The 15,738-nt window shown below is 48.8% G+C and overlaps 2 protein-coding genes across 3 annotated transcripts; both read right to left on the bottom strand.

The window, feature by feature from the left end:
• Nucleotides 1–943: 943 nt before the first annotated feature.
• Nucleotides 944–11,345, bottom strand: FAM53C (family with sequence similarity 53 member C). Its single transcript, XM_007172222.3, has 5 exons — nucleotides 11,082–11,345; nucleotides 7,254–7,483; nucleotides 6,804–6,861; nucleotides 4,845–5,629; nucleotides 944–3,913 (listed from the first exon to the last, which is right to left on the bottom strand). Exons 2-5 carry the CDS (start codon nucleotides 7,329–7,331, stop codon nucleotides 3,656–3,658), a joined length of 1,179 nt encoding a protein of 392 aa, XP_007172284.1. The 5' UTR covers nucleotides 7,332–7,483; nucleotides 11,082–11,345; the 3' UTR covers nucleotides 944–3,655.
• Nucleotides 11,346–12,238: 893 nt separating this feature from the next.
• LOC103013785 (oocyte-specific histone RNA stem-loop-binding protein 2-like) lies at nucleotides 12,239–15,694 on the bottom strand. Of its 2 annotated transcripts, none has more exons than XM_007172219.2 (6): nucleotides 15,470–15,694; nucleotides 14,572–14,667; nucleotides 14,361–14,465; nucleotides 13,590–13,733; nucleotides 13,337–13,445; nucleotides 12,239–12,488 (listed from the first exon to the last, which is right to left on the bottom strand). In XM_007172219.2, the coding sequence occupies exons 1-6, from the start codon at nucleotides 15,511–15,513 to the stop codon at nucleotides 12,357–12,359; spliced, it is 630 nt and encodes a 209-aa protein (XP_007172281.1). In that variant the 5' UTR covers nucleotides 15,514–15,694; the 3' UTR covers nucleotides 12,239–12,356. The 2 variants fall into 2 exon arrangements, with proteins under 2 accessions (XP_007172281.1, XP_007172282.1); XM_007172220.2 differs by having other exon boundaries at nucleotides 14,572–14,652.
• Nucleotides 15,695–15,738: the final 44 nt, after the last annotated feature.

The raw sequence follows: 15,738 nt of genomic DNA, 5'->3' as shown, positions 1-15,738 counted from the left end.
TCTTTTTAGAGTGCTTTTTTCATCCCCTCAAAGTTCCTGCTCCAGGTAATCAAGCCAATCCTGTCCTCTTGCACACTTCATTGGTATTCATTGATGAGTGCCACCAATTTGAAGCAGGAAACTGGGTTGGAGGCTAAGCAACTTGACTCTTCTTGCTGCCTGGCAAGTCAGCACCACAACTGGTAAAGGCTATGCCTTAGGGACAAGAGGCTCCTGCCCGGCTCTCTAAGCAACTATATTTCACCCACACACATTGGAAGAATGCTAACGTAGGGAGAAGAAAGGGTGGAATAGAAATGTCTAAAGAGAGAGAGAGAGAGCCATACAGCTTCTTTCAGCAAATGAACATTCCACATTGAAGCACTAGGGAAAATACCACCTTCTAGAGCAAAAGAGAAGCTCTGCTGCTAGGATAATTTTCCAAAATCAGTATTTTCAGGATGGAGAAATTGCCTAGGTCTTTGGAATCTGAATTCTGATGACTTTATCTCCATCTCTCCAGGACAGAACATGTGAAAACTCTGAAAAGACATTCCTGGTCAAGGCTCCTATCATGCCTTCTCCCCACTTCCCAAAGCCTACAAACCAATCTAGACAAGTTTCTAACTGCACCATCAAGCATTTCTCAGGGAGCAAGAATGTATTAATACTTGACTTCACCCTGCTGGAAGTGAGTGACAGGAGGGAAGAGGAGATGGGTATAAGTACCAGGGAAACAAGAGATCAAATCAGACTGCCAGAAAGAACCAAGGCCTTAACAGAAGCTGGGCATAGGATGTAACTACTGTGGCTGCAAAGGGCCCAGCGACCAAATACTGCCCTCGAGGGGCAAAGGCCCAGCCATGTCATAGAAGAAGGGGCTGGAACAGTTAGGCGGCCTTCTCCCCGCTTCCTCCTTGCCTTTCTTTGTGAAGAGAGGAAGAAGACACTGTAGTACACAAGGTTGCTTGGGAAAATGGATTATTCTAATAAAACTTTATTTTTTCAAACACAGCCACAGAGGCAGGACCTCATGTTTAACGTACACAGACTTATGGATTTTTTTAAAATATAAAACAAAGTTTACGAAAAAATTTTTTTCCACTTTTTGTATTTGTAATCCCATTAGCACAGGGACTTTGGCAGCAGGTGGGAGTGAAGGGCAGCTGGAGCTGCCACTGGGCAGTCACCGGGCACAGGAGGAGAGCACCAGCCTGGGAGTGGCTTCACTCACACACGCAGGAATACTCACCTACTGGTCAGCCACACCACACACACAACACAGATGCAGATGTCTACCCAGGGTCAACCACAGCCCAGCAAAGGTGTGCTCCACTCTGGGTAAGCCCAATATGTGAAAATCCAAAGAGTCAAAACAGCTAAAGTAGAGGGAGGTTGCTTGCTTTACAAAAGAAGCAATCACAGGCTGCTTTTAAATGGTCAGCAGTCCAAATGCATTGGAAAACAGCATTTGGTTTACACAGAACTGTTGGAACAGATCTACTGTGTAAAGCAGAATAAACCACTTCTCGAAAAGGCTTGTCCCAGGGCCACAGGTACTTAGATTGGGAAGCAAGATGATAGCTCCAGCTAGTTTAACTTTCCAGATCTTAAAATAATGGAATTCAAATATGGCATCTACAGACCTTCTCCCCTAAGGATGGTGCCCTAGAGCTTTGGGGAACTCAGGGTGGAGGCAGAACTATTGCCCTCACTTCTTCAGCTTTGGGCCTGCAGAGACCCCACTTGCATTACCAGTGGCCTATTGTAAGCTGGCACAGCCCATCTGTAGCAGAGAGCCCAGGGATGAGGATGCCCCAGGAGGAAAAGAAGCTGGCACCAGGGAAATTATGGCCTAAAGAGGAAGAGCCAGGGGAGGGATGAAACCAAGGATGGGCAACTCCTGGGCTCATGGTTTCCTTGGATTCTCCAGAAAGCCTCTCTCTCAAGCCCCTACAGACATAGTAGCTCACTGGTAACATGTGGTAACTAGCAGGAGAAGTGAAGGAGCCCTGGAAGGGTAGAACCTCTGAGGGCTGGAGGCTGAAAAAGAAACAGCCACCTGCTCTGGAGTGGAGGCGAGGAGGTTAGGGCCTCATTGATGCTCCTATCCAACATGTGGCAGACCCAGAAAATGACAGGTTCAATTCCATGAGGAAGAAAACACACAGACTTTGGTCTTCTTCCCTAACATGAGCAACTGGTTCCTTCAAAACCGGGAAAAATGCCCTTCTTCCAATAAACAGGAAGGGCAGGTCCAATTTGGTCCTGCAGGGTCTAAGCAAAGCTGGACAAAGCCTCACAAGCTATTGTAGCAGCAGCTTCAGTAGGCATCTCCACTGGAGCCAGCCCTACAGGGCTTCTGCAGTCCTTAAACCCACCACCGTGGCCACTGAGACCCATTGCCCAGGCTCAAGTTGTGGGTGTGAAACAAAAAAAGAAATTCAATCCAACAACAAACTCCCAGCTGCTTCTCACAGTCTTTGCTTTACACATCCTCAGCCAATCCCTCAGTGAGCCTCAACCTCCCTGAGGTCTCTAAGGGCCAATTAGAGACAAATATACATTTCCTAGCAGGAGTGGAAGACAAGCAAACTAGTATATGCTGACATCCCCTTCCTCTTTCTCAAGCAGGTCAGAAAAGAGGCTGGGCCTGGATCTTATAACAACAGGTTTCTCTAAAGTTAGTGCTGGGGTGCTTGCTGGGGACTGAACACTACTTCTGCTGCAGGTCAGCCTCAATATAGGGCCTTCCTTCCTTGTTCTTGACCCTCGAAGGGCAGAGAGTAAAGGGGAAAAGGTCCCATCAGTAGGGAGGGAAAGAAAGAGATGGAGCCCTTCAGCCCTGCCTCAGTTGCCCACGTATGCCTGCATCTACTTAGAGAGTGAGAGAGGCAGGTTGTATACAGCCTAAGCAATCTGATGAGAAAAAAGGCCAGCTCAGAATCAGTGTGAAGAGCCCTCTCCAGCCAATACTAGATCTATCTAGGGGAGCTGTGGGCCTGAGGGAAAGACCATTAGCTGAGGTCATAGCACTTAAAAGACCCTGCTGTACCCCAAAACAGAAACCTCTGCAGAGCCATTGGTGCTAATGGATTACGAGCCTGGTTCCAGAGCTCCTTAGAACCTTGACTCCTTGAACAAGCCTGCTGTCCCGTAAAAACCCAAGATCCATGGTGCTCTGCTGTTAAGGAGCAACTGCCTTCCTTCCCTAAGGCTACCCAAACACACCTTTCCTCGAGCACTCTCATGCACGCACACACTCTCACACAATTTCTCGGAGGAGACTGAATGAACCCCCCGACCCTGGCCAAATTCTAAGACACAAGTGCCCTTTGAAGCAAAGGGGCTAGTGAAATTCCCCGAGCTGGGGTCAGGAGACCCCTTCCTTCCCTGCCCATTGCTTTCTCGGTGGCAGGGATACTCACACTCAGGGCCGCCATGGTAAGGGCCTGCTCTGGGGCTGTCCCTCCCGCCACCAGCTCCGTTTATCTTGTCCCGGCCAGTCTCTCGGCATGGTCGAGCTTCCTGGAGTGAGAAGATTTCCGGCTGCCCTGAGTCGGAGCCCTCCACTCACCCCCATTCCCAGGCTGGGCCCCCGGCCTTGGGACCTCGACACTTGTTAGTAGCCATAAGAGAGTCAGTCTGTGTGGCCCCAGGAAGTAGCCTCTCAGTTTTAGTTCTCCTCAATCAGATTCAAGTCCAGGTCCCCAAAGTCCTGCTGGCACAATGTCCGCTTGCTCAGCGCCTGCCGGCCCCACCGCACGGACCCCTCCTCCTCCTCTTCGCTTTCACTCAGCACCTGGGAGGAATCCCCAATGGGGCTGCAGGAAGCAGAGAGGTGTGAGGGGCTACAGGCCATGAACCATGGTGGAGAGATACTGCTGCCTTCCCGGGCTGTTTCTTGGAGACAGAGACCTCCTGAGTATGGTTTCTGTCAAACAAACAAACAAAATTAAGGCAAAGAAAGATGCTAATTTCCCAGAGAACCTTGGCCCAAGTTGGATTTCAAAGTACCCCTCTTGGTTATCCTTGAAGGCAGGAGTCCTATTTGTTAGGGTGAGGTTGTGAACTCCCTGATAAAATTTTGAAAATTTAGTGTATGTGCATATTTCTTTGAGGAAAGTGCCCATAGTTTCTATCAGATTCAAGATTAGAAGCATGTTTATAAACTTCATGTGGACAGGAATACTGTCTGCTTGTCTCACTCCTGTATTGCCAGTGCCTAGTCAGAGCCTGGTACATAGTAGGTATCCAACAATGTTTGCTGACTGGTTGAATGAATGACTCTATGAATAAGTGAATAAGTCCTCAGAAAGTTTTATGACCCAGTGGTCTGGAAGGAAGAATATGAAAAAAGTGGGCAACTGCCTACAACTGCACTCACACTGGGAAGTCAAAAAACATTTGCTGAGCAGATGAATGATGCAGCAGCCTGTTTTGCTTAAGCCCTTACAGACCCACGTGAAGCAGTAAAGGGCAAGTGACAAAACCAGCCTTGCATGAGGAGGGGTGGGGCACTGATGATGGGGCTTTTGTGGCTCATGCATTCTCAGAGAGGAGGGAAAGTGCCTCTAGCAGGACAATCTGGGATCTCTGTTGGAAGGTTTAACATGGGTCGCACCCCAAGTTTCTTTGGAACCCCCAGGACTGAGAAATTTCACAGGACATGGGACTTTCAATGGTAAAACCAGAATAATCCTGGGGAAATCGGGATGGTAGATCACTCTTAGCAGAAGCTCAGACAGAAAGGAGCTCCAAGGGAGGCCCTGCCAGGAGGGCCTGGAGCTAGAGGACAACTCACAGGTGAAAATGGAACAGTCCCCCTACTCCCATCCAAACTTCCCTAGTCCTACTGGTCCCACCTGATTCATCTTGTCAAAGTCCAAGGAAGGCCGCAGCCGCCGAGGGTCCTCCTCATGGCGCCGCTTGACCCCAGCTTTGCGGGCATCAAGATCACAAGGCTGTGAGCGGCTTCGGGGAAGATTGCGCAGGCCTCGAGGTCGCCAGGGCAGCTCTGGGGAGGATGCGGGGGAGCTCCGGGCAGAGGGCAAGAAGCGGCTTGCCTGTGGGCCCAGGCTGGGTGACAGGGAGAAGCGACGCTGGGGCGGGCAAGGTGACAAGGACTCAGCATCACTCTCCCAGGAGCCACTTTGGGGGGAGGTGGCAGAGGGACAAGAAGAATCTTGGGCCAGGGCCAGGCTGAAGAAAGGGGGGCTGTAGGGTCTGTGGGGTGGGGCACATTGAGAAGAGGCACTGGGAGCTTGGAGGAACCTGAGGCTGGAGACCCGCTTCGGGGGGCTCTGGTGAGGCACCTGCGGCCCACCCCCTCCACCACTGCCCCGGTGCTTGATGGGAGTCCACAGCTTGGAGGGGGCGGGCCGCCACACCGGCTGCCAGCGAGACAGGTCCACGGGCACTGAGAGTGAGCGGCAGTGCCTCTTAGATGGAGGGGCAGGGGGCACAGGAAGCTTTTCTGGGTCTGGGGGCTCAGGGCTTAGGACTTGGGAGAGGGGCTGCTCCTGTGGGGAATTTCCTGGGCTGGGTGGTCTGAGGTGCAGGCTCAAGCCTGAGGGGTGGTAGCTGAGATTGAGGCTGTCCTGGAACTCAGCACAGGAACAGTGGGGCAGGCCCCTCCAGGAAGCACCTTCTGGAAGGCATTCATAACAAAAATAATATTAATGATAGCTAATATATTTTTAAGAGCTTACTATGTGCCATACAATGTGATGAGCACTTTATGTGAGGTTTCCTGAAAACTTCATGAGTTAGGTACTATTACTACCCCCATTTCACAGATGAGAGAAGTCCAGTAACTTGCCAGAAGTCATGTAGGAATCAAATGACCAAAGCAGGGTTCAAAACCAGATTTGTCTGATGCTAAAGCTGCCTTTTAACCAGCATACTATATTGCCTCCAGCACGAGGAACCACCTGAAACTTAAAATATAGTCTCATATACTGCCTGCTGCTCCCCCTCAAAGGTGGAACGAGTCAAAAGAAGCAAACGTGTGTGGGCCACGCTCATCCCTCGCTCTGCTCCACCGAGCTCTACTTTGCTCCCGCACCCCCCAGCCCGGAGTTGTGAAAAGTAGGCCTATGCTCTCTGTCCTTAGCCTTTCCCTTTCCTATGTGTCAAAGCACCACAACAGGAGGTAGGTGATCAAGCAGGTAAGATATCATTTGTATTTCTAGGGAGGGCAAGTAGGGTGGGGAAGGCCTTTGACAATGGAACCCATGCTTGGGAAAAACCCTAAGACTGCTCGTGTTCCTTTGGGTCTGGCCACCCACAAGGAACATACTTATAGGGAAAGACCTTCTAGCCATATTATGGTTAGTTTAAAAAAAAACAAAAACTGCCAAATATACAGAATGCAACCTTTTGTGTTAAAAGCGTGGGAATAAAAAATTTACATTTATATTTGCTTCTATCTGTATAAAGAAACTATGGTTGGATAGACAAGAAACTAATAACAGTAGTTACTTTTAGGGAGGTGATGGGAGCTGGGTGCATAGGAGAGAGGAGAGGAAGGGGGACTTTTTTCAGTATAACGTTTTTGCTGTTTAAAAATTTTGGAAATGTGAATGTATTGCCTACACAAAAAATTAGACTATAAAAGTTCCTACAAGACTAGAATAAGAGCAAACTAAACAGGTAACTTCCATGCTGGTGCAGTAAAATGGAGACAAGCGCCAATCTCAGAAGGTGATCCTGGCAAGAAAATTGTGGAGGCAGGCTAGCTAGTCCTGGTTACTGAAAACCAATGAAAGAAATGCGTGGATAGAGGCATGGGCATACACACAAATATACACATCATGTCTTACCAGACACAAGCTGGAAAGGATTCCCACAGTTGGAGATGTCTACATGATCAGGCAAAGGCTAAGAAACAGAGAATATCCATCATGATTCAGGATCAGGACAGAGTTCCAGGAAGCCCTCTTCAGCTCACCCCTGCAATTCATGGGCTATAGGGATGTTAGGAACTCCTAAGTGTTCTCTTCTTCTTGTCCTCCCAAAGTTAGTAAGTAAAATAATCCACATCTTCCAGTATCTCAAACCCTTTTCCACCCAAATTTTGGTGTCCCTTTTCTAACAGTGAAAAAAAATCCCTGCCCCCTTCCTTTTGGGCTGGGTTTTGAGCCTTTAGTGGGCTCTTCCAGTACAAGTACCATGATTCACACAGCACAGGACAAGGGTGAAGTAGTAACAACAAACAGCCTCCGAAAAAAGGGGGAGGGGGTTGTAGAGAAGCAGGAAGACTGGTCTTTTACCAGACTGATGCTGAAGCGAGTGCATTTCAGCTCATCCAGAGTCTGCTTCTGTAGCTGCTCAGTGATCAGGGTTATCATGATTCTCCCCGGAATTTGACTTGCACACTTTGGAGCAAATGATGGATGTCTTCCCTGTTGTTCTTCCAGACCTCACTCGTGAGCCGTCTTCTGCCACTGCAGCACCATTCTAGCACCATTGGGACTTCCCTCTCCAGTCATGCCTGCTGAGTCTGCCAATTACAGAGGGACCAGCCCCAAGTGATATTAGAGATGTACCTAGTCCAGAGATGGAAAATGCATGGCACACATACCACAGCATCCCTATGTCAGGCCTCTGGCAGACATCATTAATTGATCACAGCTCTTTCCTGCTAAGCCTAAACATAGCCTCAGAAACATTCTCAACCTGGCACTCCGGATAACCAGTAAAATGAAATGGAGTTGGCAAGCAAGTTGAAACCTATTTGCCACTCCTAACCTGGTTCATGCTCTGCTCTGCCTACCCAGAATACTAGCACCACTTAGAAAAGAGCTCAAATGAGAGAGATGCCCAAATTGTTATTTCCATCCTGATTAGTCCAATATTTTCTTTATCTTCCAGTCATAAGCAAAGAGAGGTACCCTTTTCCTAAACTACAGAAAGAGTAATAGGGAACAGAGCGGTACAGTGGTTGTAGGAATGACTTTCTGCTTCAAACCAATCAGAATAAACAAGGTATTATGTTCTCCTTTAGCCTGAATAGCTGATATTATATTATTGTTCTCCAACAAATACTGTACATATTCTCTTATAAGAGGATAAGGAAATGCTACCGGGGTAATTCCATTTACATTTCAACTCTATAGAGTTTAACAACAACAACTCTGACTTCATTTGACTAAGTTTTTAGCCTGATTTGACTCAAAGACCACGAATACAATTAATCAAGACTCTTTCTCATTGTCAATTATAGTAGAAGCAAACTAATTCTATCAGAGGACAGGCTTCAAGCCCACAAAACTGCCTGAGGGACCTCGCTCAAGGGAGGAGGGGAAGTTAACCTAACATTTCCATACTGTTCTGCCTATTCCCAGAAATGACCAGCAGGCAGACAGCACACCAGACAGTGGAAGTAGCACTTGCTAGCAGAGAGAACAAACTATCAAGAAATCAAATCTGGGGGGGCTTCCCTGGTGGCGCAGTGGTTGAGAATCTGCCTGCTAATGCAGGGGACACGGGTTCGAGCCCTGGTCTGGGAAGATCCCACATGCCACGGAGCAGCTGGGCCCGTGAGCCACAATTGCTGAGCCTGCGCGTCTGGAGCCTGTGCCCCGCGACGGGAGGGGCCGCGATAGAGAAAGGCCCGCGCACCGCGATGAAGAGCGGTCCCCGCACCGCGATGAAGAGTGGCCCCCGCTTGCCGCAACTGGAGAAAGCCCTCGCACGAACCGAAGACCCAACACAGCCAAAAATAAATAAATAAATAAATAAATAAATAAGAAAATCCTAAAAAAAAGAAATCAAATCTGGATCCGATTTGGTGTGATGGTCTTGGCAAATCATCAAACTTTTCTTTGCCTCAGTTTACGCTTACAAAAAATGGGCAGAATAATCTTAATATGTCACTGGGGGCTTCCCTGGTGGCGCAGTGGTTAAGAATCTACCTGCAGGGGACAAGGGTTCGAGCCCTGGTCCGGGAAGATCCCACATGCCGCGGAGCAACTAAGCCCGTGCACCACAACTACTGAGCCTGCGCTCTAGAGCCCATGAGCCACAACTACTGAAGCCCGCGCACCTAGAGCCAGGGCTCCCAACAAGAGAAGCCACCGCAATGAGAAGCCTGCGCACCGCAACGAAGAGTAGCCCTCACTCGCCGCAACTAGAGAAAAGCCCGTGCGCAGCAACAAAGACCCAACACAGCCAAAAATAAATAATAAATAAATAAATTTATTAAAAAAAATATGTCACTGGGACAATATAACACAAATATCAAAATGTAAAAAGTATACCACATGACCTGTACAAATCAGGAGTTCACAAACACTGCCATTTCTCACCCCTCCCATTTGTTGCTCTACAAAGCCTCAGAATGCCACAAGTGATAATATTAGGATGAAGAAGGCAATTGCGTTGATCTATTTGGCTGGATATCAACCTCCCTCACCTGCACACCAAGAGAAGCCCAAAAGGCTTGACCTTAAGTGCAGATAACTTTCTACCTTGGCAAAAAAAAAAAAAAAAAAAAGAGGGAATCCTCTCTACCCAATTCCCACCTCAGAGGGAGGCAGACCACAAGGAAAAGCAAAGAAATACACCTCGGCGTACTTGGAGTTTCGGGAAAAACGCTGTAGAAGTCAATCATCACTATAGTTAAATAACATTTTAATGCATAATCATCATTACCACCTTGAACAAAGTTCCAGCTTCCTGAGTGCTCCCTTCAGCTGCTTCCCCTGTTCTTGTAGGACAAGCTAAAGCTTATATCACTTCTGCTCTTGGTTTCTTAACTCTGCCCTCAAAGATCAACCAGAGAGGGAACTTAACTGCAGGCTTTTACCCCCAGAGACCCCAGGCCTCAGGCTGACCAGCCATGAGGAGCAGGGAGTGAAGCAAACTCTTTCAAGCTTTTCATGAGGCATCTGGCCAAACAGCAAACTTCCAGCCCTCTCTGGGATCAAGTGAAGAGAGTGATTTTGTGTTTTTCTGCATTTTAATTGTTGGGATGTGGCCACACACGGCGGTAATTGGAACAATGCAGCTACCACCACGCAACTGATACTCTCAGTCTGAGTTTCCTAAAACAGGCCAGGCTGAGAGGGGGAACAGAACGGAAGCCATAAGGAATCAAACCAGGACACAAAAGAAGGCAAACCAGCTCCGCGAGGGGCCTCCTCTTTCTCAAGCAGGCAGAGGAAAAAGTATAAGAAGCCCTCTCTTGCCGCCTTCCTTCCCCTTCCATTTTGTGTATCTGAGGGGCAGAGAGCCCAACGTTCACTAAGCAAGTTAAAACTTCTCAGCTTAACAACTGGCACGGGGGCTCAGCCCTACACAGAGCAGCAGGCCGCTAGGCCCTCCCCCAAACCCCACCAGGCCCAACTCTCAATCCAGGCTTTCTCTCCACCATCAGCACCACCCCCCCGCAAATAAAGGCTGGACCCCCACCCCACTGGGTGGCAGTAACCCCTGACATTACGGTTTCAGGGATGCTGAGGTTGTGCTGAAACCTCGATAACCTAGGATCAAGTCAGGCCAAGGGAGAGGAGAGTCACAAACCCCTGGGGACCTTCCCCCCAGGTCCCAGTCCCACAGCTCTGGGGGAGACTGAAGGAAAACATGAGAGAGGCATGGAGGTACATGAACAGGTATGTGGGGATCTAACTCCTCTTCCTCCATATGGCACTGAGGGGACAGGGGTGACAAGTGGGGAGCACCCCTCCCCCCACCCCAATGAAGAAGCAAAAGGCTAGCCCTCCCCCCCCTCCAATCTTCAACCTCTCCCTTGGTTGCCCTGCCTGTCCCCGCGGGGTGGGGCATGGGGCGTCCGCTGGCCCCTGGGGGGCGGGGGGCGCCGGGGCACACTTGGGGGGGGCTGTCGCTCGTCTCTTCTCAATCAGCTTCCATCATCTGGCCGCGGGAAGCGAACTCAGGACGCAGGGTATGGAGAGGGTCTGGGACTTAGCGCTCCGCCACCCCCTCCCCCACCAGGTCCCGTGCTCTCCCCGCGGAGGCGGCCAGCGAGGCCGTGCCTCGAGGGTGGACGGGCTGGGGGAGGGGAAAGAGGGAAGGAGGGAGGGACGGTCTAGGTGCCCGCCCCGAGGCCCCAGCGCCACCTGCCCTCCGCCACCTACCGCGGCTCCTCCAGCTCCCAGGGCCGCGGCCGGAGCAGCTCTGAGCGCTCGGTTCGCCCCACGGTGCCCTTAAAAGGCGCCGGCCCGAACCAACGGGCCACTGAGGAGAGTGGAGAGATCGCTCCGGTTCGCAGAACGCCCGTGAACCGTCCGCGGAGGCTCGAGACCCGCGTCGTTTCTCTCGCAAAGTCTTTCTTGGAGAGCGCAGTCGGGAAGACGCCCGGCTCTTTGATTTAGCGATGAGGGTGGTTTCCTCCCTAGCGAGTCACCCCCTGCAAAATATTGCAGAAGGTGGACTGGCCCAGTTGGAGGCAAATCTCAAAACCCCCGGGGGAGGCCGTGTCCGTCGAAGGTAAACAAAGCCATCGCCCCTGCCCTCTGTTACTACATCGGCCCCTGTAGAGCCCCCAACTCGGTTCCGGCGCGTAACAGAATTAGCCAGGGTTCCTCTCACCTGCTCTCTTATCCTCTAAGGCCGCCACTCTGAAGGAATCCCCCTTCCCCCAGCAGAGGACCCGTCCGCGGCGTGAAGGTTTCTGGGAAGTGTAGTCCAAGCGCCGATTAGGGCCTGCTCTGAGTCCCGGGAGCCCCTCTTCCAGCTGCCGGATGGGCTCGAACGTTATAAACCCAGGATTTACAAAGGTTGCGGGGCCATTCCCACTTGGTTCTGTAATTAGCCGTCACCCAAAACACCGTAAATTTGACGAGGGCCCAGGGCGGTTCACTCCTTCTCCTCCCTCTACGCCCCCCCACCCCAGCAGGATGAGGTAATGGGATTGTGATTATGACATCATAGGCGGTTCAGTTGCTTGCGTGGGGGAGGGGGGAGTTCGGTGGTTACAGCTGGACCACTTTCCTTAAGACAGAAAGGGAGGGAGGAAACAAGCAGCTGGGGAAAAGATGTTGATGGCGCTATACTTCCTCTTCAGGAAGAGGAAACCACCTTTTATTAAATCTCCACCACTACCACCACCTCCCACCTCAGCCAAAGTTTAAGTCCTTTTTGAAGAGACTGAATGTAGCAGTTAGCAGGTGAAGAGGTTGTGGAACAGCTAGGTGGTTTCTGGCTCTTATGTAAATTTGAGTCTCAGCCAGCAAAGAAGGTTTAGAGAGAGGGTAAAATATGGGAAAAGGAGAGGTTTTAAACAATGCCTTCGTGTTATCTCTCTGTAGGACAGAGTTTTAGATCTTTTTTAATCGATTGTTAAGTAGAAGTAGTGCAAGTAATCTTCACTATTACATTCAGCAACGAGTCCCCTGAAAGACATGTTTTCCCTAAATATTTTGTGTCCCACTCAAGTCTGGGACAGTTAAGTAATTGTGATCAGCTAGAAGGTAGAGCCAGTGGTGGGGATCTTCCTCACAGAGCCAGGGAAGGGAGGAGGCAGGAGCCACCAAACTTGCAAACTGGAAAAGAAGAGTAGAGGGAAAGTGAGGTAGTATTAAGAAAATGGCGGGGGATGGGAGATACACTGCACATTTGTTTGCCCTGCACATTTCCCCTTGGCAAAAGAAGGGACAGGGGCCATGAAGTGTAGGAGACATGGTTTCCAATAATTGCTGCTATGGAGCACTTATGTGCCAGGCACCGTGCTGCATACTTTAAATATGTATTCTCATTTTTGTTTACAATCATCAAATGAGACAAAATCTCCTTATTTGATGGATTAAACAGCAGGAGAGGTTAAGTGACTGCCCGTGTGGTGGACAAAAGCAGTATTAAAAAGCAATCTGACTCACAACATTGTTAACCAACTATACTCCAATATAAAATAAAAAGTTAAAAAAAAAGCAGTCTGAGGCTCTAAAGCCCTTGGTCTTCACCACTTGGTGATCCCCCTTTTTATTTAATAACAAAATACCATGCTTACTAAAGTTAAGTGATTGAGAATAAGAAGTTAAGTTAGCATTGGCGCATTTGGAAAACACTGAAAGAAACTGAGACACTTAAAACAACCAAACCCTGCAACTCAGGTTTCATGTCTCCTTTCAAAGGAAGATGACACCCATTTCATCACATATAAAACAGCGCCCCCAGTGCAGCCCAACCTGTCCCGCATTACTAACTATAACTAGATTTCCTTATGCCACTTTTGGTTCAAGGTTTTTTACTCACGTCCTGCAATTTTTTCCTTCTGTCCCATTTTCCTTCTTTTGTTCTTGGGCTACTACCTTGAACCCCATCATAATGGTGACCTCCTGGGCCAGATCCCACCTCTGACCCTGCTCCAGTGGGTTTTAGCAGAGGATACTACCTGGGCTCCCTTCTGTTCTCCATCCAGATTCTCTGAGGGTTCCAGGGTCTGGAGCCAGTCATCCAAAGGGGAGGAATCCATTGGCTCTAAGAGATTGTCCATTCCCCACCTAGGAAGGCAGCAGAGTCAGAGGAACGTGCGGCTCATTCAGACTCTCCCTTTCAGCCAGTGAAAGCTAAACCTCTGCAAAGTGGGGAGAGGTAGGGCTTAGGCCACCACTCAGGGAAGGAACAAGGAATAGTAGTGCACACACCCCTCAGCCTGCAGAGGCTGGCTGGGGGGGTCCCAGGAATGTAGGGCTCTTCTCCACTGCCTGATCTGGGCATCCCAGGAGCGACGGCTGTACCTCCTGTTCTTGTTTGGTGTTTGAGGGTGAAGTCCTGGCTGTCGCTGTGCCCTGGCAACAACATACATGTCAGACCGAGGTCAAGGTGAAGGGGCACAGCTCACTGCTTGTCATGATGAATTAGGAGACTCATTAGGGATTCTCTGATAATGAAGTAAGATCAATGCCCGCAATCCAAAGAAAATCTTTAAATTAGATTAAACATCAAACTTCCCAATTCCCTAATATTCTTTCTTCTGGGAAGGGTAAATTAGATATTCCAACTCCCTCAGAAGTCAAGATAGATATAAAAGAAAATATTTGACATCTCTTTAAAATACATTCTACCTTTTCATACATTAATTTGTATGTATGCGTGTAAGCTTACATGTAATTAGGCAAGTATGTTGTAATTAGCCAAGTCAGATGGAGGCATGAGGTGAAAATGGATGGAAGAAAAAAAAATTTCATTAGCAAACATGGATAGAGCTTTAAAAAGTCTTATGGCCCATGTATAACTTGTTCCATTTGAAAAAACACTTAGAAACTTATCTGGGGGGCTAGACTGCAGGATAATTTATTTTAGTAATGCTACAATTTTGTGGGAGCATTCAGATTCTAGCATCTTTCCATCATCTGACAGTGAACAAAAGCCACGTGGTTGACACACTTGTTGTGACTACCCACAACTGCACTCACTTGGGGACCTGCTGCAGAAAGCACTGGTAACCAGGTGTGCGCTTGCCATAATCTATCTGCTTTTGCCGCCGCTGTAGGACAATTGCATCTGTCTCTACCTCCCACCTGTGAGGAAGTAGACAGTGGTCCCATGAAGTGTGATGATGGTCATCAAAGCGGAAACCAACTCTTCCCACATTCCCTTAATCCCCAGCCTGATTGTCAAACTCACCTGGCATGGCAGGGCTCTGTACTGACTCCCACACTCACCATCTCTATCCTAGAGGATAAAGACTCTTCACGCACCTCCTTTCTGGGGAAGCAGATTCTACAGATGAAAAGGGTATTAGGATAAAACCCAGCTACTCTCAGCCACTACCACTACCAAGATCCTGACACCAGATAAAGGTTGTATTTCTCACTTACTGTCTCTCAAAGATAAAGGCTGCATTTCTAATTCATTTCTCAAAGTGTGGTCTGCAAGCCATCTGCCTGGGTAGCACCTGGGGGCCTTGATAATTCCTGGGCCCTACTCTAGACCTACTGAATTATCACTTTGGGAACATGTATTTTAAAGAGTTTCCAAGGTTATTTTCAACATTTTAATGGAAAATTTCAAATATATAAAGCGAATAGCATAATCCCTTGCAACTCAAAGTATGGTCCCAGTACCAGCTGCATTAGCATCTGGGTTCTTACCCAGATCTACTGAATCAGAATATGTATTTTAACAAGATCCGCAGGTGATTAGTATGCAGATAAAACTTTGAGAGCACTGATATCATGTACCCCCCTAGCTACCCATCACCCAATACTCACGGCCAATCTTGTTTCACCTATACTCACCACCACTCCCACAGGATTATTTAAAAGCAAATCCCCAACATTAAGAATAAATTCTTAGTATCACCTAGTCAATGTTCAAATTTCCATAAACAAACAAAGTTTGGGATCCTTTGGACTGTGATAAGGATTACGCCAAGAGATGATTCAACTCTCCTACTTTCCTTGAAAAGGAATTTCCTTTACCGCATATAACCTAGCGTCTCAGATGCTGCGCGCTTAAAAGGAACACCGACCCAGGAAAGCTCTTGGAAGGGGCCAGTGCTACTCATCATAAATACACGCACCTGTCTCGCCGCAACATCTGCCACACGGGCGGCAAATGTTCCATCTACAGGGGAAGGCTAGCAAAACTAAGAGGGAAAGGTCCACGTAACGATACGAGAAAGAAGCAAGGGAAAAAAAACAAAAACAAAAAACGTTTAAAGCACCCTCCCACCTAAATTAATTTCTCCAGGTATTGCCCTAGGGAGTGGTGGACGCTAGCAAGGTGCAGTTTAAATGTCTCGGGGTTGGAGGGGCTGAAGGAAAGGAGAGCTCACAAAGGGTGTGGTGA

Source organism: Balaenoptera acutorostrata, chromosome 2 (assembly GCF_949987535.1).
Source record: "Balaenoptera acutorostrata chromosome 2, mBalAcu1.1, whole genome shotgun sequence".
Classification (NCBI taxonomy): Eukaryota; Metazoa; Chordata; class Mammalia; order Artiodactyla; family Balaenopteridae; genus Balaenoptera; species Balaenoptera acutorostrata.
This window is presented reverse-complemented; position numbering and strand designations above follow the sequence as displayed.